Source organism: Pezoporus occidentalis, unplaced genomic scaffold (assembly GCF_034315485.1).
Source record: "Pezoporus occidentalis ecotype Australia unplaced genomic scaffold, CSIRO_AGI_Poc_V1 ctg10, whole genome shotgun sequence".
NCBI classification, from domain to species: domain Eukaryota; kingdom Metazoa; phylum Chordata; class Aves; order Psittaciformes; family Psittacidae; genus Pezoporus; species Pezoporus occidentalis.
Genome location: NW_026912779.1, coordinates 10,568,096 through 10,594,979, shown reverse-complemented (window position 1 = coordinate 10,594,979; position 26,884 = coordinate 10,568,096). Strand labels below are relative to the sequence as shown.

The 26,884-nt window shown below is 45.8% G+C and overlaps 1 protein-coding gene across 3 annotated transcripts in view; it reads right to left on the bottom strand.

Annotated features, from left to right (window-relative positions):
• Positions 1–26,884, bottom strand: part of SPRED2 (sprouty related EVH1 domain containing 2) — a 66,765-nt gene that overhangs the window by 5,993 nt on the left and 33,888 nt on the right. For all 3 annotated transcript variants that reach the window (XM_062611615.1, XM_062611633.1, XM_062611624.1), the window contains 3 exons: positions 22,156–22,333; positions 20,659–20,827; positions 17,689–17,753 (listed from right to left, as the gene is read on the bottom strand). In XM_062611615.1, coding sequence (XP_062467599.1) covers positions 17,689–17,753; positions 20,659–20,827; positions 22,156–22,333 — 412 coding nt within the window. The remainder of the gene's footprint in view (positions 1–17,688; positions 17,754–20,658; positions 20,828–22,155; positions 22,334–26,884) is intronic.

The following is a 26,884-nucleotide window of genomic DNA, read 5'->3' as shown; positions in this document are numbered from 1 at the left end:
CTACAATACCTAGAATATTTTGGGGGCATTTCAAGAGAAAACAAGCAGCTTCTACAAGCAAGTACTTCATAGTAACACTGAGCTTCCAATCTATCTGGAAAACCAAAGGAGAGTTAGGATTTAGTTACAACAGCCTCCTCACATGAGTACCTTTTCACAGTGCTGTGTGCGGTGCAGACCCAGATGCCAAGCTGCAATTTAAGCTCAGAACACCACCAGAAAGGCACACACCCCATGTTCCGGGCAGCCTCAGCCTGCAGCGTGCTCTCAAAGTTAAACTTTGACTGCCATGAACCAGAAAGGAGGCAGGGCTTTAACGCCGTGCCATGCAGCAGGACCCTTTACCTTCACTGGAACCGTGGCTGAGCCCTGCTGGGACAAGCCTTTCATGCATACACTCCGAAAACATCATAGGTGCTCATGGTCAAAATAAGGAAGCCTGGGAAAGTTACCCAAGTGGAGGAGGCTGCACATACTGGCCTGCAAGCCCCGCACCCTCCTGGATGAAAATAAAAATCCCAAACTGGATATAACTGCTAAGATAATCTCAGCGGGGCAGCTGGGAGCTATAACCAGCCCTCCAAACTGCGTGCTATTTGCTGCCTCTCGGGGAAGGCAGTTTCTGCAATAGGCAACTGGAAAAGAGGCTGTGGCGATTTTTATCTTGCCCGATTCGTATCTACCCTTGCTTTCCTCCACACCTTCTTCTCCTTCAGACCCGGCAGGGCAATGGAGCCTCTCCTCCACATGTGTTGACATGGCTACAGAACCTGTTTGCAGCATACCACAGAGGCTGTGGCTCTGGCCTCTGCCTTCACCTTATTAAAAATTGCTGTATTTCCACGTTCAATGTCCTCAGATTAGAGGGGCAGTTTGCCAACACAAACACTTACTCTAAGCGCCCAGAATGGGGGAAAGCAAGTTATCCCACACTAGGGCTCTGCTCACTGGTCCGTAAAACAGTTCATGCTGCCTCCTGTTCGGTGACTCTAAAGGCAACTGTTGACAAATGCAGTGTGTGCAGGGTTACCTTGCTGGTACACTGGCTGGGATAGGCACTGTTACTTTCCAACAAGGTCCCCCATCAAAGCTTCAAACTTCTATAGCAGAAGAAAGGAGGCTCTCTCTTCTCATATATGGTTTGAAGATTGGGAATAAAAGGTAGAAAATACCCCTCTCCTAAGCAGCAGGTCACTAGTGAACCCCACAGGACCCTCCCCTGTGCTGGCGAGCATACTCATCAATGAGCTGAAGAGAGAAATGAACAAGATGACACAGTTTTCTGATGAAACTTAAATTACTCAAGGAGGTAAAAAATGAAAGCTGATCCTGAAAACTTGCTTAAGAATGTCATAATGCTGAGAGACTGGATAGTAAAACAAAATCTTCCCACTGAAGAGCAAAGTGACAGAAACACCTTCATCTGACGTGTACAGTGATGCACTCTGAGCCAGCTATTGCTGTTCAGGAAAGAGGTCTTGGGATTAAACCAGACAGCCTTGTGACAGTGTCAGCTTGGTGGCTCAGCAGCATATTAAACAAAATCAAGCAGCAGCAATGAGGATGACCATCAAGGCATTGCATATATCTGCTGAGCTTCCCCCATCTGTCTGTGGCTCTGCCCCTGTGTCAATAAAGGTATTTCCATCACAAGCCCACAGAGCCATGGTCAGGACAATCAAGGACATGGAATGGCTTCTCAGCAACAGCTAACTAAAGAGCCTGTGTCTCTTCAGCCTGGAAAAGAGATGATGGAAGGGACCAAGAAGATGGGAAGAGAAGAAGTTTACTGAATCCCAAGTCCCTTGGGAACACGCATAGGAAGAGATTATCCTATTGGTATTCCTCAGAAAAGAAGATCACAAAGCATTCACTGGAACAGGCTCACATAAGGTTCAGACACAAGGAGGCACTTCTGACAGAGTTCATAGTTAAAACATTGCTCAAGAAACCATATGGAAACCCTCAGAAGAAAGTAAGTGACTGAGGATCAAAGGCGTGACGATGCTCAGGCCTTCAGAATTGTTCTGTTCTCTCAGTACCACTCCACCAGGACGGAACCTGGACTTGGTGACTGGCGACAATTAGGCATGTTCTCAAAGAAAAGGCACTCTCATCTTCAGCCAAGTGCCACTACAAACAGATGATGACAAGAGTCTGTTGGTGATGGAAACAAAACAACTTCTGTCCCCCACGACAACAACGGGTCTTGACTGGGATTTTCTACCACCAGCATAGCTGTGAAAATTCTGGGGAGGATGCTGGAGGAGGGAGACATGAGAGGTTTGTTGCAGGTAACACAAATACAACACACTCACCTAGAGGAATACATCTAGAAAGGATGTGGTCACCAGAGCCAGGCTATTTCACTGATGGAGAAACATCCCAAACAATCGAGCCACCGGTCTTGTCAGAGAAACACTGTCTTCCTCTAAAGCCTGTTGAAACTGATCCAGCTCCAGTATTTGTTTCTGAGGGAAAACTATTGAAAACATGCCCAGTAGCCACATAACCCAAAACTAAAGTTGCTGGAACAGGGAGTCCGGTAAGAACCTCTGTTTCAACACGCCCTCAAATGCTCAATTAGAGAAGCTTGTGCCGCACGTACTAGAACGCTGTGATTGCTATGGTGGTCATGAAGTCTTGTGGTTTCACTGCTTGGATAACAAAATCATTAATCATGACCATAATAGTAATTCTGTAAAACCCGTGCAACACATTCCCTTTTGCAAGTGAGCTGTACGTATCTGAGTGAGCACACGTACTGCATGTTTGATATAGTTGCTTTGAGACACAGCACTGGGCTTCTACATGCAAATGGCTGCACTGTGATAATTTATATATATGTGTGTATATATATATATATATAAATATATATATTAAAAAGTGGCCCTGTTTCCCCTTCTGACTTTCCAAAGTGACTCATTAAATGAAAAACCCATAGTCATTAGTAAAGAAGATTATGTTAATCATTTACTGCAGTTTGCTTCTCATTGAAATGGATTTGTTACACAGGAACGGCCGGCTAATCAGGTGCCTTAAGTAATATTCCGATAAGTATCTATCATAAAAACTGATGAGAAAAAGCAGCCTTCTCCTGCTCCTGAACTGGACAGATCACCTTGCCCCTAATAGCTTTACAGAATAGGTTCACCCCATGTGATGCAACATCCAAGGGTGACTATGAAAAGAGATTCATCTCAGAAGTCTGAAGCAATAAATCTGCAGCAGCTTGTCAGAAATTGGCTGCCAGGGGGAAATCATGGAGCTCTGTCACTTGTAACTTCCAGAAGTGCTCTCAGCCAGCTCAAGCATTGGCAAGCTTGCTGTCAAAAACAATTGTGGGTCAAGCAAGACGGTTTTTTTCCCCTCTAGGATTTTAATGGCTACGTGAGATGGAGAGGATAAGGGGAATAGAAGTATGATGATGTTGAACAAGTAGTTCTGCAAGTAATGATTCCTAAAGGAATTGAAACTCTGTGCCAGCCTGGCCTCTGCAGAGCACAAATGCTCTACAAGCTGACCTGCTCTTTATTGCCATGCTCCTCTTTGCTCATCTCCCACTGCCATGAAAGCTTTTCACTTCGTCACCCGTATCTAATGGGGACTGTTGACACACAGCATGGAAAACACAAAACAATGGTGAGGGCTCACGGTCTCATCTTTACCAAGGCAAAAGCCAAAGCTGCCTGCAGTGGCCCCTGTGTTCACTTTGGGAAGCCCGGACAGGTTAAAGAGGAACCCACCACTATCTCGTCATCTGGAAATACATCTGTGCCATCCCCAGGACAAGACACCAGTTCCCTCACCAATTCACAGCTTGAGGATGAGCCTGGAAAAACGACATCCAGCAAGCTGCATCCTCCCCGTGCTGCATCCTCAACCTCCAGCCAAGACCCATGCGATGAGCTCCCCACAGGCAGCCAGAGCCCTTTGTTTGTGTGCTCTGCCCAGGTGCAATCCCTTGGGATCCCCGGCACAAGCCAGCTCTTCTCTGCTTGGCCCTTTTCATTTGCTGGAATAAAGGAAAACACAGCTGTGCTATCAATACGGAAAGGAAAATGATAAAACCAGTGAAACAGTACTGCAATGAGCAGTGCCGTGCTGAGCGCCAATGTGAAGTTTATCTGCAGAGCCTCCACTGTTTATGAACTTCACAAAGAGGAAGTCTGAGAGTTATTTTGGACACATGGCAAAGCAACTTCCACCTTTCCAAAGAAATTAAGATAAAATGCTGTCTCCCAGAAGTGCCTCAGCTTAATCTTGCCAGAACAAGTCCTTCCTTTCCCCTCTTTATTTCAAAGCCTGAGGAGATACAGCACTTTAGAATTTCACAGCAAAAATCCTGATTTTTATCCCTATTCAAGAAAATGAGAAAAGGAAACAGTTGACATTTGCATCCACCTCTAAGTGTGCCCCATATACCCAGGGCAGCCCACTTCAAAGAGGGCTTAGATTATCTAAGTATTAAGAAGAGGGTTCAGTGTGAAAAACCTCTTCAGATTTGAGACTCCTGTCTCCTGAGCACAAGCTTTTAATTTGTTATGGCAAGATAAAGCCATGGAAGAAAATGCTGTTGTCAACTTTCTGTTTGTTTGCTATCACTGGAGAGAAGACAGAAATTGTATTGAAGAAAATTGTTTCCATACATGTGTGAAACGTTTTGACGCTCTCATCCACTGAGGACTGCTGGAGCTGAATCTAGTTCTGCTCCTTAGCAGACAGTCTGAAGGAGAAGCTTCATGTTAGATCATATTCCAGTGCAGTTCAAAGACAAATTGGCTGTACACAACTATGACAATAAGCACGGATTCAGATTTCTTTCTCAAACCAGAACAGGACTATAATTTCTCCAACGTTTGGACTGCTTCCTAGTCACCACTTACACAAATGCCAATATAAAGCACAGAAATCTAGTTGTACTGCTACCTTCTTTATTTTTAAGCTTTGTGGTTATAGCTTTTAGTGCCAGAAAGATGCTGGTGGCTGCGCTGTCTTAAGTCAGCAAAACTTCAGGAACATTTACAAGGATTCAGTGCACAAGATCATCTCTGTTAAGCTTGATGCTAAACCCGATTCTGGCATCACCGTTCAGCCCTGCATGGACCACAGATGTGACTTAATGATTCACTTCGAGGAGTAAAAAGAATCAGACATGGTTAAATGATACGGCAAACACTCAGATGTGGTAAGGGGGAACCTCAGTGAGATTTTCCTGTCTCACTACTTGCCAATCATAAGAGGCGTCAGACATCTCTGCAAAAGCAGGCATCTGAAGAGATACAAAGAGAGATGCCTCCAAAGTCAGAGGACTGAAGGCAGACAGTACCCCATTTTGCTTGGGCTCAGCCCAGAACCAGAGGCTGCAAGTGGGTGCACACACCATTTCCTTGCCATACAATACCCGTTGCCTTTCACCACTGGGGTAGAGCACCACTTCAATGGAAGGAAATGTCTTTGCAGCAGGTATTTATAAGGGAAAACCAAAATGCTGTAATGGGAAAAACCCCAAACCACAAGCCCCAGTTACTGGGGCTGCTCCTCAGACAGCACAGCAATCCCACAGTGGTGAGTGGGGTGCCTCTGCCTACCCATGAGGCGCTCAAATCCTCATCAATCTCCTTACCAGGACTCCTACATTTCCTTCTTCACTCCTATAACAACTCCTTGCTGCGGCCTGACTGGATTTCTACATCTGATACGAGCTACACTGATCCAGTGGGACTTTTTTACCTAAACCTGGGAACTATTTAAACTAACTAATTGCTTAAAACCATCTAAGGACAGAGTGAGGCTTTTCCTTTTTTGCATAAAAGGCTCCACTAATCTGTTTATGCCTTTGAAATGACATCTTGGTGTGGACTACAGCATTGTTGGGATGATCAGCTGCCCAATATTTGTGTTCGTACAGCTCTGAAGATTAGCAAAGGCTCCCTCCTCTAATGAGTAATATTAGCCACGTTACCACAGCTGTGCTCTGCTAAGGCCATGAGAGACGGCTGCTGAGATCTGTCCTGCTGTGGGGAGGTGATGGTCCTGGCTTCTCCCTCCCATCAGTCCCATCACCTACTCTGTGTATGTGTTTGGGTGGAGAACCACAGCAATTCGGCCCCAAATCATCTTTGTATCAACTCGCTGGCCCTGGTTGACCACTCGTAGAGGTTTCTGCCCTGATGGTGCAGGATGGTCTCCAGGCAAAGCAGGGGATAAAGATGCAGGTTCTGGAAAGAAAGGTGGGTGCCAGCTCCTCTTTAGTCTTGTGTCTTCAACCTGCTTGTCATCAGCATGGCTGCAATTAATTTGGAAAGCACTACCTCCTAATTTTAAGGTATAAACAGAGAACTTGGCACATCCAATGCTGCTGAAAAGATGGGTAGGGATGCTAGGACATAAAGGAGTGAAGCTCAGCCAGGGGTGTTCAACAGTGGACACGCACAGGGCATGAGCATGCACCGCTGCTGAGCGCAGCTGGGAACAGAAGGATCCACATAACTGACCAGTGCATCTCAGCTCCTCTACACAGAAATTACCTGGGGGTAGAAAAGACTGGGGGAAGGGGAGAGAAAAATGCCAGTGAAAATTGGATTAGCTAAACTAAAAGAATCAGCGCACCTAATCCATCATTAATGTCTTTGTCATGTACAAACTCAACACTTCAGCCTCTAAATTCAGCAGCACTCCTCCTATACACCAGGTTACAAACAAAGCGAGGGGGGAGAAAAGCCCTAGTTAAATGCAGACTTCCCACAGCAGACTGATACGATATTTTAAGAAGCCAGTTAGGGGTCATTTATTCACACAGTTATGAGCATCTACGTTATTTTAGCTGGAATTTATCACCAAAATAGAACCCAACAGCTGATGCAAACTTCTAAAATACCCTCTTCACATGCACTGCAAATATGTCAGGCTTTGCTTAAAAATGTGATGGTACTTGCTTACTTCTGCCTTTCCTTCTCCTTTTGCAGGCAGAGCCAGAGCCAGATGAACTGCTTCCTATAATCACTTCTGATTTAATTTTCATCAAATATTTACAAGATGCAGGGCGAGCAGACCCCTGGCAAAACACATTAGGCAGGTGAGGGAGGGAAACAGGGCTGCTTAGATGCAGTTGTTTATAATGCATATCTGGACTGGGCAGAGGCCCATTTTGAGCTCCCTAGACTCTTCTCTTCTTCATTCTCAATTACTACCAAACACATGGCTGGCGGCAGAGGGTTCCAGGTTTTTGTCAGAACGTTGTGTTTTGGGTGTTTTCTTCTTTCTTTAAAAGGGTAAAAAGCAGAGCCTGCCACTTTAAAGGAAAATCATTCTTGAAGCTCATGTAAAAGCATGTTTCATTGTTCAGCTTTAACAAACTCCTCCTTTTCCTTTCCAAACTCCCCCCCAAAAAGAAATCCTAGACACTGAAACCAACCTTTTGAGAGGATGCAACTAAATTATGGTTAGACTAGCAGAACAACAGCGTACTTCAAGCAGCCTGAACTCCATGCTTTGTTTTTCTTTTCTTTTCTACCTGTTATATGAGACACGAGATTCAAACCACATTTGCCAGTGTTTAGACAGCATGTGGAAATTATAGGCTCCCTCATGAAGAACAGGACAACGTAGTCATTTGCCCCACAGTTCCAATGCAGCTCCCTTCATACTCCTGCCAAGAGGATGCTCCAGTTCGGCACCGGGACCTAAATGCTCACTGCCCTTTAAATTATGCAGAGAGGCTGGAATGATGGGCCTGAGCACGGCTTTGCCTGCTCTCTCCAGCCCCACATCCCTCCAACCAGCACTGCTGGGTTATGTGCCGGGCGGCGAGTCCCTTATCTCAGCCACGGTGCAGGAAGCTGTCAATCATCGCTCTGTCCCCTGGCCAAGGCTGCCCTTTGCAGCCTTGTTTACACCCTGCATGGGGTCTGCTCTGCTGTCACCTTCAGAGGTGGCACCCGGAGCTGGCTGAGACACCCCAAATCCGGCTGGCGTCCCCGGTGCTGCCTCCCATGAGCGCCCCGGGACAACGTATTGTGTTTGACCGCAGCAGCCAGAGAGATCATAGCTTACAAATATAGCTGCTTGCTGAAAGCAACTTCCTTAGGCTGCCTAGTGAAATAATGGGAAAGCCACTTTCTGTCTCGCTGAAACTTTCAAGCACTGTGGCTGAAAGAAAGGACTATATACTTCAAATGCTGTCTACATTGCGCAGATTAAAGAAGGAACCTAATGGAAAGCTGTAGTAATATCAACTATGTATTTTCAAGGTAAAAGCATAATATTTGGCCATAACAAACCCCTATCTACATCGCCTTAGCTATCCTGCTCTCCCCTCCTTGTCTTAGTTGAAGGAGGAATTTCACAGTAGTGATATGAAAGAGGAGAATGACATAAATGCTAAACCAGGCTCAGCCACAAGTGCAAGAACCACCTTACTTGTACCACTGGCACTAGCACAGCAAAGGTCTGCAGTGAAGCTTGTCTTGCAGAAGGTGGTGTATTCGTGGCCAGGGGTACATGCCACATTTCAGGTGCGATGATGAATATTAGTGGGGTAGCAGAGGTTTCCTGCCATCCGTTTAGCCAATCACTCTTACGTTTTCCCTTGAGCCAGCACTTCTGCTTCTCCAGCCCTACAGAGAGCTGGCTTGAGGAGCTAAACCACCGGAAAAGTATTTGCTTTCTTTTATAGGGCTAGGTTTTGGTTCACTTCCCCTGTCTGGCTCAGCACAGGGTCAGCCATGCTGGTGAAAGGGGGACAGCAGGAGCCCCTCTCCATTCTGTTGTCTCTCAGCAGTGCTGAGGCTAAAGAGCCATCAGTCAAATTGCATCCCTCGGCTGTGGCTTCATATACAGCACTAAAATAACCCTAAAACCCCATTCCTGCTCTCCCACACCAGGGAGACAGGCACCTTGCCTCAAATCAGGTCCCCCTTACATAAGGCTGAAGAAATGCCCAGGGAACCACAGCTGAACAAAAGCAAGGCCAGAGTGAGAAGGCCACAAACCCAGACTGCAAAGCAATGCTGACAAGCCAAGGTGGGCAAAACTGCTGTGCTGCAAACATGGAAAAGAGGAGCTGTACTAAACAATCCTCCTGGCTGAGGACGAGGGATCAGAGCTATGCAAGGGACACAGCAAGGGCCACTGAGGCTGCTTTCGGGGAGGAACAGCAAAGCTCACCTTCAGCAAGGGGTCCCAGGGATGCCTTTGTCAGCAGCCAGCAGTTCTGGCTCCACCTCTGGATGCTCACCCCCTTACACCCCCTTTATCTGGGCTGCTGCTATTGCCTGCGGGGCTGTGTGCTGAGTCCAAGCAGTAAACTGATCCACGTTAAAAAACAACCTTTTTGAAAAGAAAAATGTAAAAAAAGAAAGCTCTCTTCCCCCTCCATCTTACCGTACATTAAGAAAGGGCAATTTCTTCTTGGCTGTGTTTTGTTTCCGACACATTTGTGCCTTAAGCACACAAACGCACTAAAGCGTTCAGCTCCAGATGAATTAAAAGGGAACATGCTCATAAACAGCTTCACACTTTAACTCATCACATAGTTTTAAGTACATTACTACACAGCCAAATTCTTTTCTTCAGAAGACAAACATGCAGCTAGCTGATTGCAAGTGTGAAACGGTGCTACAATGCACTCGGATCGTGGATTCACCAGCTAGGAACTACAGCTAGGGAGGCAGCAGTCAATTCACCCCTGGCCAAGGAATCCTACAGGCAGGTTTGCTGGTGACCCTTCTCACCTCCAAGCCCCAGGTGACTGAGAATCACAAGAAAACAGGCTTTCAGTAACCTGATTACTTAAATGAATGCAAGTCTGGTTATACGTAACATACAGAGTATGTTACGTACAGAACCAAAAAGAGACAGCACACTAAAATACGCCACCACATCGTTTAAGCAAAGGGGAAAATGTGTGTTATAAAGTAAGAAAGAAAAGCAAAAAGACAGAAATCTCCTTTGAACTGCTGGGACCAACTGAACAAAACTCAATACTGGTGCACAAATTACACCACTTACAAGTTCTGGCAAGATACAGCTATAAGGAAACTTCCATCACAGCAAAAGATCAAATTTCAGTTTCCTGCAGGATATATCCCAATCCCAGTGCAGGACCAACTGTGTTTGTATGTGGGAATGATACAGAGCCAGAAAATACACTACAAAAACGGTCTTGAGAGGAAGAATTGTGACAAGAGAAATTGCTTACCCTCAGCAAAGTAGCTCAACACATTTTAGCTATGCAAAAACCATACAACAATGAGACTTGGAATACCCAACAGGAATACAGATAATTTCTGCTTAATAATTTGTTACTGAACAAGAGATGCTCCTTGTCTTGTCTTCAGACAGACACCCCACAAGCCCCAAGCTCTCAGAAGGCTTGCAGGAAAGGGCTGCTTCCCACTATTTGGGTTGCCGGCATGAAAAAAAGACATTAGAAAAATCACATCCTTTCTTTGGGGTCTGGTTTTGTGACAGCAAATCCCTTTCTGCCTCCTCCACAAAGTGCATGCGGGTGCCTGTGACTGACCAAAGTTCCGACCGCGCTCCCATCATCTCCCCGCTGGCACGGCTGTGGCTGCCAGACCCTCGGGAGGAGCTGCAGTGCTGGTGGGGTGATCCCGTCCTTGCCAGGGACTGGGGAGGTTGAGGGCTGTGTGTGGTGAAACAACCAGACCGGTGATTTGGTTTAAAAAAGGAAGAAATTAAAAGAAGGTTTTACTGTCTGAAAGCCCGAGAGTGAAACGGTGCCAAAGCAACTGAAGCTCAGTGCTTTTGGGAGTTGTGTTAAACTGCATATTCCTGATCTGCAGCAAGAAAAGCCTGCTTTGCCCACCAGAGACAGAACCGAAAGCAAAAGAATAGCATGATAAGTACAATAAAGCAATACATAAATCGTGTAAGACCTCTACTTCCCAATCCTTTCTTTTAAAAAAAGCAAATAAAGCTTCACATCTACCCCATGGGTCTCTCCAGAGGGTTCCCTCTTAGCTCCCCATAGCTCTTCATTTCAGTTACCACTCATGACTCTGTTATACACACAAGAATTAACAGATTTCACGTCCTGGGTACCTCCACACCACAGTAATTTTTGTATTTTCTCCCGTCCAGACACCGGGCTGTGATTGAGCAACGATAATCAATCCATAGGCTGAAGCAGAGAGTAATTGCCCCTGCAGTTTTGAAGGACTTAAAAGAGCAGTTGGCATTCCAGATGACAGCAGCGATACCTCTTTCTCAGTGACAGTTGTATTGCATCCTCAGTGAGCATCACTTGCTTGTACTGGTGGAAAGAGTAGGAAAATAAATGGGTTCATTCCCACATCACTTAAAAGAAACAGGGGTTCCTGAAGGAAAGGGGGAGCACAACACTATATAACAAACCTGACAGCCCAAGAAAACTTTCCTGACTTTCCCTACTGAAAAATCTCTTTGAGCACTGGTGTCCACACCCATTGAGTGACACGAATTTGTCATGGGCAGGGAAAAAAAGGAATAAAAAGAAGCTAGCCTTAAAATAGCTGGATGTTCAGGACCTTTCCACTATTTTAGTGGCACCTCTCCTGACCCCTGGCATAAAAGCAGGAAGAATTCCATTGAGGAGGCGATACACCCTGGTGTTAATGGGAGGAAGGAAAAAAATTAAACTACAGATAAAGCAATGACTTCAGACTCCGGAACTACCTTGGTCTGCTGGAGCAAATCAAGGCAGATTTCACAGCTCTGAAGTGTGAAGAGCGAAAGCCATGTTCAGGCAGGACGAGCCACTGCTCAGTTGGTGTCCCACTGACTGCTCAAGTGGAGGGCAGGGATACCCAGAGCACTGTATATAACTTGAAAGACTCAACTATAAGGAAATATGAATAAATCTTAGTCCAGTTCACTGCTCAAAGCCAGGAAGGGTTCTTTTTTCCCCTTTTTCGGAGGGAGGATTTGAGCCTGCTGGTTTCTGTGTGTGTATTTCTCCCTTCTTGGCAAGTACATTTTTTTCTCTTTTAAAATCTGAATTAGAATAGCTGTGGTTTCCAATGCAAGCCCCAAATCCAGACATCAGAGGATGTGGCTAGCAGCAATGAACCCTTCGGCTGTACATGCAGAGCACAGCTGGCGGTTGAGCAGGAAGAACAACATCAGTAAAGCCATCCAGTCCTATCACTGTGACAACCCCCTAATCGCTTAGCTCTGCCTCAGAGAGCAAACAAGGTGGATTTGCTCACGGTGACAACCTAAGCACTGCACCCCACCACCCCCATCCGGAGGGCTGCTCCTCCAAAAGGCATTTTCCCTCCCTGTTGTTCTACTTTAGCCTTAAGATAAAGGAAATTACAGGCTCTTGTGGCTCCTCAATTCCCGAATGCAACTCGTGAAAGAAATAAATCTTACAACTCAGCGCTTCTCTGCTCTCGGCAACATCGTTTTCCATGGGACGAGAGACTCTCCAGCATCACACAGAACTTACGAGTATATTCCAGAGTAATTGGACTGGGTTTCTACACGTCTACTTTAAAGAGGTGCAGTTGTTCTTTAAAAGAACCATCTGAACGTGAAGCGACGAAGCCAGCAAGAAAAATTGGATTTAGTGTTTATCTAACTAACATAAATCTTATAAATTTTAATAGTGAGGCTGCAACACACTTGAGGCCCACATGGGAGATGAAAGTAGGGAAAAGGTTTCAAGGAAAGGCAGCAGGGAGGGATCTGGTTTTTTAATTAGGAAGCCAGAAGAGATGCGAGGAGGACTGTAACGTTAACATCTGCTGCAATCCGCACCGCTACAGCACAGAATGGGTGATTGTGTCTGTCTCTTAAACGACTGTCAGCAGCGGCCAAGCCACATGACAAACTTCCTAACTCAAAAACCCCTGAGCATAGGAGTGCACGTTCATGCTGAGAAAAAGGAACAAGGGGTGCAGGATCTCTCCAAACATGAAGCTTTATGGTGACAGTGTGAGTTTCAAGACTTCTGCTGCAAGCCCAAGAAGAAAGGCAGTGGTGGCAGCAAGATCTGTCCACATAACCTTTGTTAAGTAGGAGAATGCTTCATAGGATCACAGAACGATTTGGGTTGGAGGGGACCTTAAAGCTCATCCAGTTCCAACCCCCTGTCACGGGCAGGGACAACTTCCACTAGACCAGGCTGCTCCAAGCCCCGTCCAACCTGCCAGGGATGGGGCAGCCACAGCTTCTCTGGGCAGTGTGTTCTGTTTTGCTGTCTTGGTAGTTTTAGCCAGGAGCTGGCATGAGAAACAATGGACTGAGCCTAGCTGTGTAAAAATGCAACCCTGCAGCTCAGTCATGCACCTCTAGGTCATGCTTGCTCTACCTGCAAGACTCTGCAAGTCTCATGTTGAACAAAACCTAGGATTTTTCAACACTTATTACTGATGACATGAAACAGCTATGACTAAAACATGCACATCAAACTAAGCAGGGTTGAGTTTTCCCCTTGCACTCCCATTAAGCCAGAAGGGGACTGCAGTTTTTAGGCTAACAAATCAGAACTGACACAGGAGCTGCTGCTCCTCCTGCCAGTGGGTGTCTTTCCTTTAGCACTAAAGCAGGCACAGAGCCGTGGATGTATCTGAAAAACATATGAGCAGTGTTTCAGTTAACTGGTCATAAGGTTTCGGAACAAACACCTCTGCTTTTTCAGATGGGTTGCTAAAAGAGACCATTTCAGGCACTCTGCAGACTCTGGAAGACATTGACCTTTCTTTCCTTGGATTCAATTCACATTTTTCACTTCATGATCATGTGGGATTATTATCTGTAATTGAAACTAAAAGTGTAGATTAAGACAAAAATCTGCCCAAGAACTCAATTATACGGCAAATTCTGTGGCAGAGGAACTACAGAATATATTCAGTCCTTAAATATTAGCTCTGAAGTGGATGTTAATTGAAGAAGGCTGAAGATGCAGGCTGGATGGATGAAGACAAACAGAACAATCTCAGCCCGTTGCAATGACAGTGTTTCCCCCAGTGGAGACAGAACGGATGGCTAGTCTTACTCAGATTGCATCTCTTGAGAGGACGATTTATAATGTACAAGACAGGAGAAATTTATTTGCTAACATATGGAAAACATTTATGGGCTCTACGGAGGATCTGGAATTAAAGAAACACAACTACATATTGTTAAAAGTTCTAAGTGGGGAGTTCATTTTAGAAATAGGCATTTTTTCCCTGAAGCCACTGACATTTAGTTCTATATACTTTTGCTTTCTGCACTGTCAGGTATGAGTTTAAGAACAGGGGGTTATATTGATTTGTCTAATTGCTGTAGGTCTAATCCACAGAAAAATTATTAGATGGCAAAGCCTTCTTTTTTAAAGATATTGCCCACTTGTTAGAATGATGGCTGGGGAGCATGTGCCGTAGGAATGGAGCAAGGTACTGCGGCTCAAGTTATTGTCTTAGCACTGCAAGTTACAGTGATGGGAAGAGATAAGGCCACCAACACCAGTGATGCTTCCCAAACAAATGCCCATGCAGCCACAGCTATAGATAAGTCACCCCCTGAAATACAAAAGAAACCACTTTCTGGTACAAGAAAATGACCCTCCATCAAGTCACACAAGATCATAGCCTGAAGGAGAGCTCTACCTCTGGGGCATGAAAATAACTTGCTGGATGCCTGGAAGGGTTGCGTGCTGGCTGATGAATAAATGAAATGGATTATCATAGAACAGTTTAGTTGGAAAGGACCTTAAGATCATCCAGTTCCTACCCTCCTGCCATGGGCAGGGACACCTCACACTAAACCATCTCACCCAAGGCTCTGTCCAGCCTGGCCTTGAACCCTGCCAGGGATGAAGCATTCATAACAATGATGTATGAGTTACACACACAAAAATACACACAGAGTTGTATTGAATCTAACAGGATCAGGAACAGTACAAAAGCCCCGTGTCAACCAATATCCAACAGCCATACCAGGGTCACTGCTTATATGTAATGAGGGTGGTTGTTTTAACGTTGGTACCGTTACAGTGGTGCAAACATCAGTGCTGATGTGCCAGATAAAGTTGGGGTGGCCATCTGCAAAACAGCGTAAGAAAGGTGAAGGTTTGGGCTGCTGGGGTTGAAGGGATTGAAACATCATCAAGGAGAGGCAGGACCTCAGGCCAAATGCTTGAGGCAGCAGCGACGGCTGGGATTTTCAGAGACGGGTAAATGACTGATTAAATGACTCAATCATGCAGATGCTTCTGCAAATTCTGCCGCACACAGTTAAGTGTATTCATGCATGTGTGGGAGAGGGGGAGGGCTGTGAAGATTTTAATAACTACCTTAGGAAATAAAAAAAGAACAAATCTCCTTTCTCTTTAAACCGGAGCAAAAAGACCTCCAAACCTGAACAATCCCCTGCTGGGGCTGGGGAAAAGAGTTTACAGGCAAGTTGTAAAGGAGTTTTGTGTGCACGGGTGACCAAATGGACTGCAAGACACAAGTCAAAGATGTGCAAGGACAGAATGAAACAGAAGGGTAAAAATAAAATCTATCACAGCCCTATCAATTTCTTCCAGTCTAAAACCCCTCCACGCTTCAGTATGTTATTTCTGGCTTAGGCAGACTTCATACTCCATCATCTCCCACCAGATACATGGGAAGCTGAGAGATTCAAAGAGCTTAAGGACTGCAGGGAAAGGAGCGACTTCATCCTGGGAAAGCGAAGAAGAAATATGGGGGAAAAGGATAAAGCCTTATTTTTGGAGTCCAACAACACACCCACCCTGATGTGACAGCTTGACCAACAGCACCACACGAGCTACTACCATGGAAGTCTCTCTCATGCTCTGGAGATCAAGCAACACACAGAGAGATCTGCCAAGCAGGACACAACTTGAGGTGTGAATGTCCCCCTGCATCCCAACAAGGTGCCAAACGCAGCCAAGTCTTCCCTCCTTCCTAATGCTGTCAAGTAGCTTGTTCCTTCTTCTCCACCAACCATCCTACCCATAAATATTTGCACAGCAGGGAGTTATCTGTCACCTCCCCAGGGTCAAGTAGGGGGGAAAAACCTCTCATAGTTTCAGCTCTTCACTCTGAATGCAGGAGTGATGCAGCTGGAGCACCATTCATCCAACTTCCCCAGTGTAAAGCAACACCTATTTAAAGGAAACAACTTGTTCCTCCTGGTAAAAGGCACCCTACGAGTTCAGAAATCAACACTCAGACACAAGACTGAGCTTGTGGAGAAATTCAGGAGCACTCCCAGGTCCCTAAACATCAGTGGCTGGATTTTAGCAGAAGTACATTTTCCTGTTTCCACAGGCTACTTTCCACTGCTTTAACACTGAGTACTTCCACGTCTAACCCAGCGACAGCTGGCACACGCACCCCTCCCAAGGCACATTTTGATGACAGTCCCGTATGTGACGAGCACAGAAGACTTGCACACACTTTCAGCACAACCATCCATCCCCAGCAGAGAATATGGGGACAAAGCAGCACAAACTGGTAAACTGCTCTGGCTCCAGCGATGCCTCCCCCAATCCGCCCCATCTCGGCGTCTATAAATCACTTCTGGCAGGTAGTTGGGAAGCAGCTGCTAATGACAGTTCTGCTGTGGAGTGCAGGAAGTCACCTTTTAACCCTGCCTGCTGTTGTTTGTCTCCCAGAGCCGTGACAAAAGGACAGATGCAGACAACATGCCAGCCGTCGGGAGGAACTGGTCAAAGCACGGCAGGGAACCTGCCCTGGTCCCGTACAGGCAAAAACATCCCCTTCAGAAACACCTTCCAACTGCAGTGATTCCCAGTGCCCATCTTCAAACAGCTTCATGCCTGCCCTCAGTTTTCCCACATTTAGAGAGGCAAGGAAGTATCCCAAATATGACTTTAAGCTTGCTGCTGTTGCGCTGAAGACATCCCACCTTCTGTCCTCCTGCCACCCAGTCCTCAACTGCAGCACTGGACAAGGAGAGCATTTATAACTAATGCCAGACGTGTGCGGGGTTGAGATCAGATCCATGCAAAAAATGCAGTTAAGACAAAGTACTCATTGCGAGTGTCTTGTTTTCAAGCCCATGGAATATCTATGACCAGATTATCATTTCATCTGACATTTGTTTGTTCTCTCCCCCCTTTTAAAGTGTGCAAGTGTAGAGGGGACCAGCTGCTTCTGTTTCAGGAAAGCTCCAAAGTACGTTTTAGACATTACCACAACTCACTCCTATTTAAGTCACTGCTGGTTAGTAAATGGCATGCTGCTGTGCCTTCCTCTAGCTGAAAACCACTTGTTTCACTTATTATGAGGCGTAGAAAGCTCAAACACCTTTAAAGTTGGCTTTCGGTAACAACTGCAATTCAAAATCTTACTTCCCTGAGCACGCACTTGAGTAGAAGCCACCTACTTCATTTTGTGAGAAGCTTCTTGAGGACAGAGAAAGAGGTACTAAGAGCACACCACTCAGACTAACCCACAGGAAATTTGACTGTGCTTATTTCCTCACTTCTATGCCTGACAACATCTGCCCTGACGTGCTTTTCATGTGGCAACGGGAGGCCAACAGAAACCCAATGCTCTACATTGTGTAGAGGACATACTTCCATCAAAGACAACATACCCACTGGCCAAGCACGGTGACTGCTGGAAGCCGACCCTTGAGGCACAGAAAGAAAAACCCTTTCCAACTTGACCATGTAAAGCAGAGCATGAAGGAGAACGACCTCAGGTGACATGTACTTACAGTGAAGACATCATCATCGCCGACCTCAGCCTCATTGTGAAGCGTTGATGAGGACGTCGTAGACCCTAGAAAAACAACAGGTTTGTGAACTCAGTATTTCTATGTGACTTTAGGGGCTTTTTATAATCAGGCTGGTAAACATTTGGATGCTCACAAGTTTGCGTGCTGTGGATGTGCAAAAGAGTGGCTCAACTTTAGGAAGAAAAACCCATCTGGGTTGGAAAGGTAAAATCTGAAAGTGTTTCTTGACATGCAACTGCATGGCTGCCAATGCTAATTAACTATGTTAAAAATAGCAGTTACCATTTCCAATTACAGAAGACTTTCGTTTCTGAAGAATGGTAAAGCTGCGCTCTAATCAGTGCTCGAGACTGATCCTCAGCTGTCAGGAACCCTACACCAGTTATTCTTCACGGATGCCCTAAATCTGGGGGGAAAATGACTTTTTCTTTGAAACAATAAACCTCCCTGTGACAATGAAGGGGTTTTCCTCCTTCTCCTCATTTCAGAAGTTGTTATATTGTAACGGTCTTTTCTGTCATTACCTATTTCTCAGAGAACCACCTCGCCCCACGTCAGCCAAGAATTTGAAAGGAGCTGAAATGTGTAAAACCATGAACAGGAGGAAAATACTTGGGTGCAGTTCTCATTCACTAACACAGCAAGCATCTGGAAAAGTGGGGAAGGATATTGAAAAGCCTTCCTCCAACCTCTTTCCCCACCCCATGAGTGTCTCCCTCTGGAGCTGGCCAAGCGTTTGATCAGCTCCCACATAGCAAAAGGGCAGCAGGGAGGGTGGAACATGCCACTGCTGGACTTAGCAGCAAATTTATGCTGGGGGTAAACAGAGGTGATCCCTCTCCTTACCCCCCAAGGATCCTGGTCCACTCCTGGTTGGCTTTACCCCCTATGGGGCTGCCAAGGAGGGTGGGTGCAGAAGATGCTCTGATAGGGGGAACAAACCCCCAAGTCAAAGGCTCTTTTAATGTAAGCCCACTGTTACACTGAATTCAGGCCACATCACATCCCCAACTGAATCAGCTGAACAGTTTGTACCACCTTCATTCTGGAATTTTTTTAAGTAATGTGCTTTACATAATGCTCTCTGCACCAGCCTTGGCTGCTCTCAGTTGCATCACCACGAAGATGTGCAGAGCTAAGTGCGAAAGCCCACTTAAAACACTAAGTAATGTGAAAACATTTGTGCCATTTGCTACATTAGCCTTAAAAGTAAAAAATCCAGACACTTCACAGAGCTGCAGAGGACTCCTGTGCTGGTGCAGAAAACTTCCATGATTCTGATGCTATGGGGAGCAAATTCCAGGTTAAATATTAAAAGGCGGCAGGGATTTCATGAAGTTCTGAATGCACAGAGCTTAATGTTATCTGCTAAATTTGATCAGCCACATGAACCAAAACAATGAACGATAAACAAAATCCACTGCCTGATGCGGTGTGCACATGAGCCAGTTATTGTTTTTCATTCAGAAAGCTTTATTTGGAAGTTAAGGAGGAACACATTCATGAGGATCAGGCTGTGCTGTTAATGGGATAAATATAGATTCGCTGATTTTGAAGTATCCGAGATACAGCAGAACTTGATTTGAAACACCTCCACTGTAAAACGGATCAGAAAGAGCAGAACAGGAGCTGCCACATACTGGCATCTCCAAACTACGACTCAATACGACTGAATTATCATCTGAATGAAACTTTGCATAAGCATATAATCACAGAAGGGTTTGGGTTGGAAAGGACCTTAAAGCTCATCCAGTTTCAGCCCCCTGCCACAGGCAGGGACACCTTCCATTAGAGCAGGTTGCCCCAAGCCCCATCCAACCCGGCCTTGAACACTGCCAGGGATGGGGCAGCCACAGCTTCTCTGGGCAACCTGTGCCAATGCCTCACAGTAAAGAATTTCAATCAATCCCGTGCTACTTACATAAAACATCACTTTTACGACTCAAAATGCTTCCCAGTTTTAGTAATCAAAAAAGCAGAAGGCCTAACTGTAACTTCTTCACCTTCATCACACAGGAAAAAGCAAATGAGTAACTACTTGAGAAGATCCTTCCTTTAACCGATGAGGTATTTACCAGGAGAGAGCCCTGGGGGATTAATTCTCTCCCAGTATCCACCATTTCCATGTTAAAGCAAGGAACAGGGCATTCAGAACATTAATGTGTCTTATGGAGCTAATGTCCTCAGAAAGCATATACATCTGTACATACATTTGAGCCAGTACCCTCAAAAAATGAAAACTAAATAAATAAGAGTCCCTCACGGAGACTCCAATTTCATTACAATAAAGCCCCACTGAATTATAGCTGTGTTATGATTGCTGTGATTGAAACGAAACGTGAAAAGGAAGAATTTATGACAACTTCAAAGAACAGGCAATTCAAACGCATTTTTTACAGAATAAAAACAACCCCAAACCAGCAACACAACAAAGTCTTTAAGAAGGACCATTGAGACAAGAGGACGCAGACAGAACTAATTACTGCAACAAAACCCCAAAACAAAACAAAGTTTTATTCAACTCCAGGCAGGAATTCATACTATGATTTAACAAAGACTCACTCAGACAAGATTTGGCTGCATATGAAGAAGAGCTGGGCTGTTTGAGTTGCCATCACTAGCATGAAACCCAAGCCTATCACAAAGAGGGGTAATAACAAACTCAGTGGAAATTAAGGAGGGGAAGTCTGGACAGACCAGGCCAGATAGGATTGGAAAATACTTGGGCTGAAATCCCTTCTTCTCTCCTTAAGGGATAGAAAACTCAGTTCCTAAAAGCTGGGGCTTGCTCAGCACAGTGTAAGCACCCAGCTACACTCAGACATATGCAAAGAGACATCCAAGCCCAAGAACTGATTTTAAACCCATCCCTCTTCCCAGCTCCATGACTCAAAGCCCCTTCCCCACTCTTCCAAGGGTCGAAGCGATCACTGCCACATGCCCTGGTACCTTCGATGAGGTCCTCGATGGCTTTCCTCACTCCTCTGTCGAAGGCTCGAGCATCGGCAGGGCTTTGAAAAGTGAGCCCGAACTTTCTGTTGTCGACTTTCCAGTGGTGGAAGGTGGGGTTCGCCTTCGTGTACACCAGGTCCTTCTTCACAAAGCACTCCAGCACCACCTGGCAGGGCGTGAGCCCCAAAAGAGGAGCAAAGTCACTTTTCCAAGGGCACAGTTGGCACCACCTCAGCCCAGACCCAAATGAAAGCCAAGTCATGCCTCGCACAGGGGAACATCCTTCCCTACCGAACGATGACTAATAAACACCAGACACTGTAATTGTTCTCATAACCATTGCACATTCATCTTTTGCTTGTGCTTTGAATAGATGCTTGCTCCCTACCCTAGGAGCTTATTTTGGACCCAGTGTGGTACTGGTTACTAGTGGGGGGTTATATGGAGGAAGAACCTCTTCCTTCAATAACAGTGCTCAACAGAAATGGTATCTGCCAGCAGCAGATTTAGGAGGTGCTGCAACACTCCCCCCACCTTTTCTCCCTCCCTCACCCCCAGCCAGGCACTCATCTCAAGCTCTGCTGTGCTAAAACCACCTTTAGGGTGATGCTCAGGGAGAAACGGGAATGGCTTATTAGTCTTATTCCAGCCCCCAAAACCATAAGCATGGCTCCCACACAGTGTCATAAAAAGCATCCTAAGTAAAGTAGTGTTGCAAAGGACAAAGTACACTTGAAACAGCTTAAAAACACTAGGGTTTTTTGAAGCCAAAATCATTTCTGACTCAAATTAATATATTTTTTCTTGCTCAAACACTGAGTTCACAGAGCTTGTGCAGGGAGCGGTAGTTTTAAGCTAGCCCATCTCTTCACAGGAGTCAATTTCAGAAGAATCAAATATATAGGGATGAGATAACAAAGTCTAACATCTAAATCGGACCCTGGAAATAGGGAAAAGGCTTTATTAATTTGATTTGTGTAGGGAAAGAAGAGGGCTTCTTCTTAGATAAACAGCTACCAGGAGAAACGGAGTGCGTCAATTCATAAGAGACAACTTGTCTTCATATTCTCACTCTGCCTGTTCAAACCTTGAACGGCACGCAGCATAAATAATTCATGGCCATTTTAAAGGCTTGCACTGCATTACTCAGTGCAATGTGACTGGCTTCATGGGTTCTTTACACTTCAATTCATTTCTCACTTCCCCTGCTAGGTCTCAGGGATAAAAAACACACAGGGTCTTTTTCAATCAAAGGGGGTCTTTGCATATAGATGTTGACAATTTACCTGATCCTTCCAGGTGGCGGCACGCCAACCTAGACAGCAAAAGATGGCAGTTCTAGATAAGAATGGGCTTGTTTGGTCCAATCTGGTACCATTTGAACATGCCTGGCTTTTATGTTTAGAAAGAAAACTTGTACAAGAATACAATAGCAACAGATTTGGGATAATTCTCATTATAAGAACAGACAAAAGTTGAATTAGGGTCTATTACCAGTTTGTCTTTCTGCCTTTCACCATGGATTAGAAATCCACTTCTTCCATTGCCCTCCGGGTACGTGACCTTGCAGACGCCAACTCTACTGAGACCGCCTCCTTCTTGTGGCAACCATCCCCCACTGGAGTCATCTCGGGTCATAACCACAGCTTTGACTCGCACAATATAGCTGTCACTGCAATGGTAACAAAACAAAAACAAAACCTTTTGTCAGCATCACACAGTCATCACAGCGTTCTTCCTGAGGGCTGCATTTAGACAGCACTGCTCTGACCCTGGTACATAGTTTCCGCCCGGGATTGAAGTCCACCTCCATGATGGGTGGCCTTGACCACTCAAGCCACCATAGGGAAGGCCCATCAAAAAGCAAGGAAGGAACCCACTAGGTTTCCAGATGTCCACATAGAGATCAAACAACCCATGGTCCCTGACACTCATTCTCTCATGCAGCTGGAGACATGGAATAAGAGAGCAGGGTGAGCCAGGCAGCACCCCAAGGCCACCACCCTCAAGAGGCGCATTGGGGCATCACGTCTCCAACGCACTGGAAGAACACACAGAGCGCAAATAACCCATGGACAAAGTTTTCTGTGATCAAAGTAATGAAGCAAGCTCTGGAAGATGACACTCGAATTTCTCCACAACTAGGAGAGCCTCATGGGAAAAACCCCATAGGTGTGGCTCCGGCTGGCACCTCAGACAAAAGGAGACAAGAATCATTTCAGTTCAGGTCATGAAGACCTCATCATGTCCCTGTAATAGCTCAACCAGCATTCCGAGGGGCTTTCAAAGGCGGCGTGTCATAACCTCACAAGATGCAGGAAGCACTTGAGATTTGGGGATAATGCAGGTACCCATTGCAAGGGGCCAAATGAGCCCCTACAGCAGGAGGCTCTGCTCCCCCAGGCCTCCTCCCATACCCCTTCCATAGAGCAGTAGCTCCAGTGCCACAGGGAGGGGGTCATTTAGGAGCAGAAAAACCACTACAGGATGTAAGCAGAATGTGTTCTCCTTGCATGGGACACACAACAGATCCAAGCTGAAACAAGCTGTCCCCACCCCAGAGCTGCTGGGAAATACCCACGTTGGCTTTTCTGTCCTCACACTGCCCAGTCCTGGCTCAGAGCATCCCATCACGTGTTAGACATCGATTAACCCAGTGCCTGCTCAGCTACAGCGCTGACAGCCGTGACGCCCTCACAGGGAGGTCACCGCGGCATGGCTGGATGTCAACCGTGCACAACCACGGCACTGTGGGCTGCAGAGCTGCCGAGACAGCCACCAGTGCCTGCAGAAGTGCTGCAGGGCACTCAAACCTGGGAATGTCAACAGGGGCTAAGAAAATGGATCTGCAAAGAAAACTGCCCAGGAACTGTCCCTCTCCAGGCAATGAGGTGAACACACCAGAAGGAGGAAGCTCAACAACAGGTATCACACCTTTAGGAAAAGGAAGTCCGCTTGCGGAAAGCTCTGTATCCAAACATTTTCCCAGCATCCTGTACAAGAGAACGGGCCCTTTCTATCCAAAATTAGACACAGTGGTAATGTTCTTCATCCTGAACCAGGCAAAACTGCTTCTTGCTTTCAGACATTTTCAAATCACTTCTGTAATCCAACTGCTTGAAGTCTGAGCTCCCCTTCTCTAATATGACCAGGCTGTATTTAATACCAGAGCAAGCGGCCTCACAGATCATACCTGAAGGCAGTTTTAAGGATAGACCAAGCACTTCCTAGGCAGAGGCACCTGAGACCAGCTCATCTCTTCTCCAGCTAGACAGATCCTGCAAAACGCAGGCTGCAATTTTCCCTTTACCAGCTTTATTTCATGCATACACCAACATTCTCACTGGACCTACATGATGAAAGCAATACACAGATGCTGAAGGTTCATTCCCTGTTGCTCTGAAGACTTTGCACTCGTTGATAAAAAGCTTTTCAGCACACTCGGATACAGAGCCTGTACACACATAAGGCATTCACAGAACTGAGAAATGCTATTTTAAAGAGTGTTTTTGCTCTTGAGTCCTTAAAGCAGCATTCTGGTACAGGAAACAGGGCAAGCATGTCTATAAACAGATCCAGTTACCTTTTCACTTTCTAATGAAAACCCATTTCTGGATTTTACCAGGGGCAAGCTGAGTCCCTTGGCTTCCTGATCCTCAGAACTAATCAAAATACTTCGGCCAATTTTCCACTGTGCAAACATTGAGCTGCTTCTGTCCAAGACAATTTTGTTTCCTTCTCTGTACCTTTCCTGTATGATCTATGAGAACCAGCAATTAACACATGAATAAAACAAGAAAGCCAACTATAGGTTTCTATATTTTCCTCCTGTTCACCAAGGATCCTTTCTGGACTTATTTTTAGCTCCCTTCGGAAGCCAGAGCTGATCAATACGACCTTCCTTCCCATCCTCCTGCAAAAGTCATCCACACAAACTGCTGCTTCTCTTTCCACGCTTGGAAACTGCCACTAGCAACTATACTCTCCTGCAGGATTTACCATTCACTTCCACAGCAGCAGCCAGAGCCCCTGGCTGTTCCAAAAGCAATGTCTTCTTCGGTTTCTTTGCTGCAGGAATCTTCCACTTAAAGGAAAATGAAGGAAGCAGCAGCCCCTCAGTGCTTTGTGACTTCTACCGATTATTTGCATGTTTCCATCACCTCTCCATTTCTCTAGGCTCACAATTACATCTGAATACCAGTGGATGTCTACATGTTCCATTTAGCTCCCCTGACTACTATACCTGTCCAATATAATCACAATCTGGTGGGACAGAGCCATATGGTTTTCATCTTCATATCCACACCAATATTGTGACCTAACCTCTGCCATAAAAGCCACTGATTTCACCCCCATGCCAAGAGACCATTGTATAAACTGCACTTCTCCCACCTTGAAGAGAGCTACCTCCTTGAATATATCAAGCTAGAAAACCTCGTTTCCACCTCCCTACCATGGCAAGACCTCTGCTTTGCTATTAGAAGAGGGCCTTGTCCAGCAGAAGGGCTCACCTTTGGCAAGGTAAGCAGAGCTCTGGCTCCATTAACATAATCCCTTGGCACGCTTTCCTGCAGGATCAAAAGTCACCAGTGACGCTGTGCTCCTCGAGAGCCCTGTCACTGCTCCCACGGCGCTCCAGCCACAAGCACGTTTCCCAACGTGCAACCTATGCCAAGTGACTTAGGAAGAAGAAAGAGAAGAAGTAAGGAAAGGGGGGGTTAAGGCCTAAGAATAGGGTTTCACATCTTGCTTTAGTCACTGGACTAGCTCTTGGAAGATGTGCATTGGATTTTCAAGGCTACACACTGCTTCCTTCAGTTTTCTATGGCAAAATCTCGCCTGCCATTCCCACCCACAAGCCTAGAATAGGCAATACTTCTTTCCTTTATGCCAGCATTATAAATATGTGTAAGGTACTCAAATATTTCAGGTCCATATGAGGATCTCGCTTCCTCAGAGTAAAAGCTGTTTATTTTCTTTGCTATTTAATTTTACATGACCACACCAAGGCTCCAGCTGGTTGGAAGCATTGAGAATCCTCAGGAGTGAAGGAGTGACCCGCAAAAGCCCATGTGCATGTCACTGCTGAAACCCTGGTGGACCGAAGCAGCAAAACAACCACGTTCAACTCATTCACCTGCACTTTTATCAGGGCAACTGTGCAACTTGACTGTTGCAGGAGAAATGGTTAATGAGGTACATGAAAACATGTGGCCCATTACCATTGACTGCAGCTCAGATTAGATAAACCTTCCATCTAGTTAAAAATGAAACAGCCAAAAGAAACCTGCAGTAGCCTTAGTTGCCTTCAGTTTATTGCCTTCTAAAACTTCAAGACTGCTCTAATTGTCGGCTTTATGGCCTACGCGCTACACGCTTCATGCAAACTATTCTTAATTATGCTCTTCAATGCAATACTTTGCTATCTTAACCCTACAGATTTGTCTTCAGCAGCCTTAAAAGCTGAAGGGAAGAAAGTATCTGCAGGGATTACCCAGCTGCATGGCAGCCGGCCAGTGTGTTCCAATGCCGCTTCAGGTTGTTCGCTCGCCCCACCCCGAGCAGAAAGCCCATAATGAACATGGGGAGTAAAGGTAGCGCGGAGAACCACGTGCTGTTTTTATTGGAAGGAAAAGAGAGCCCTTTAAAAATGATAGCTCGTGGGTGTGCATACATGTATATATGAAAAATATAGTTAAAGAAAAGGGTGTGCGTGTATAATCGCTACTCTGAAGAATATTGAGTTTTCCTACAGAAGTGACTGAAGGATCACCTCTGCGATAGCTGAACCACGGTTTTATTACCTATAGCCTCACTTTTACAGCACATTTGTGTGCCTAAGACAGGTGAGGTTTAAGATGGGTAAAAGTGCTTTCCTTCAGCATGCATGAATCACAGTGTAAAATACAGCTGACGCCGTCCAGAGCTCTCCAGCACGAGCCACTTCACTTACAGCAACCACAGCAAAACCAGCGGGGCACAAAGCCCTGAGCTTTGTTGTATGCCTGGTGGGGACCTGCAGCTGCAATCCTGCACCTAGGACTGAATGGCAAGTAATTCCTTCCTTAAGGCTTTAGTTTTGCCAGTGACTTTGTAAAAAGGAAGGTCAAAGCACACAGCTCCCTCCTACCAGTCACTTGGCTTCAAACACGGCAACTGCAAATACCATCTGAGATGTCTAAAAATCCTAAGGGAATGAAACCCCTAACCAATAGCAGCCCAA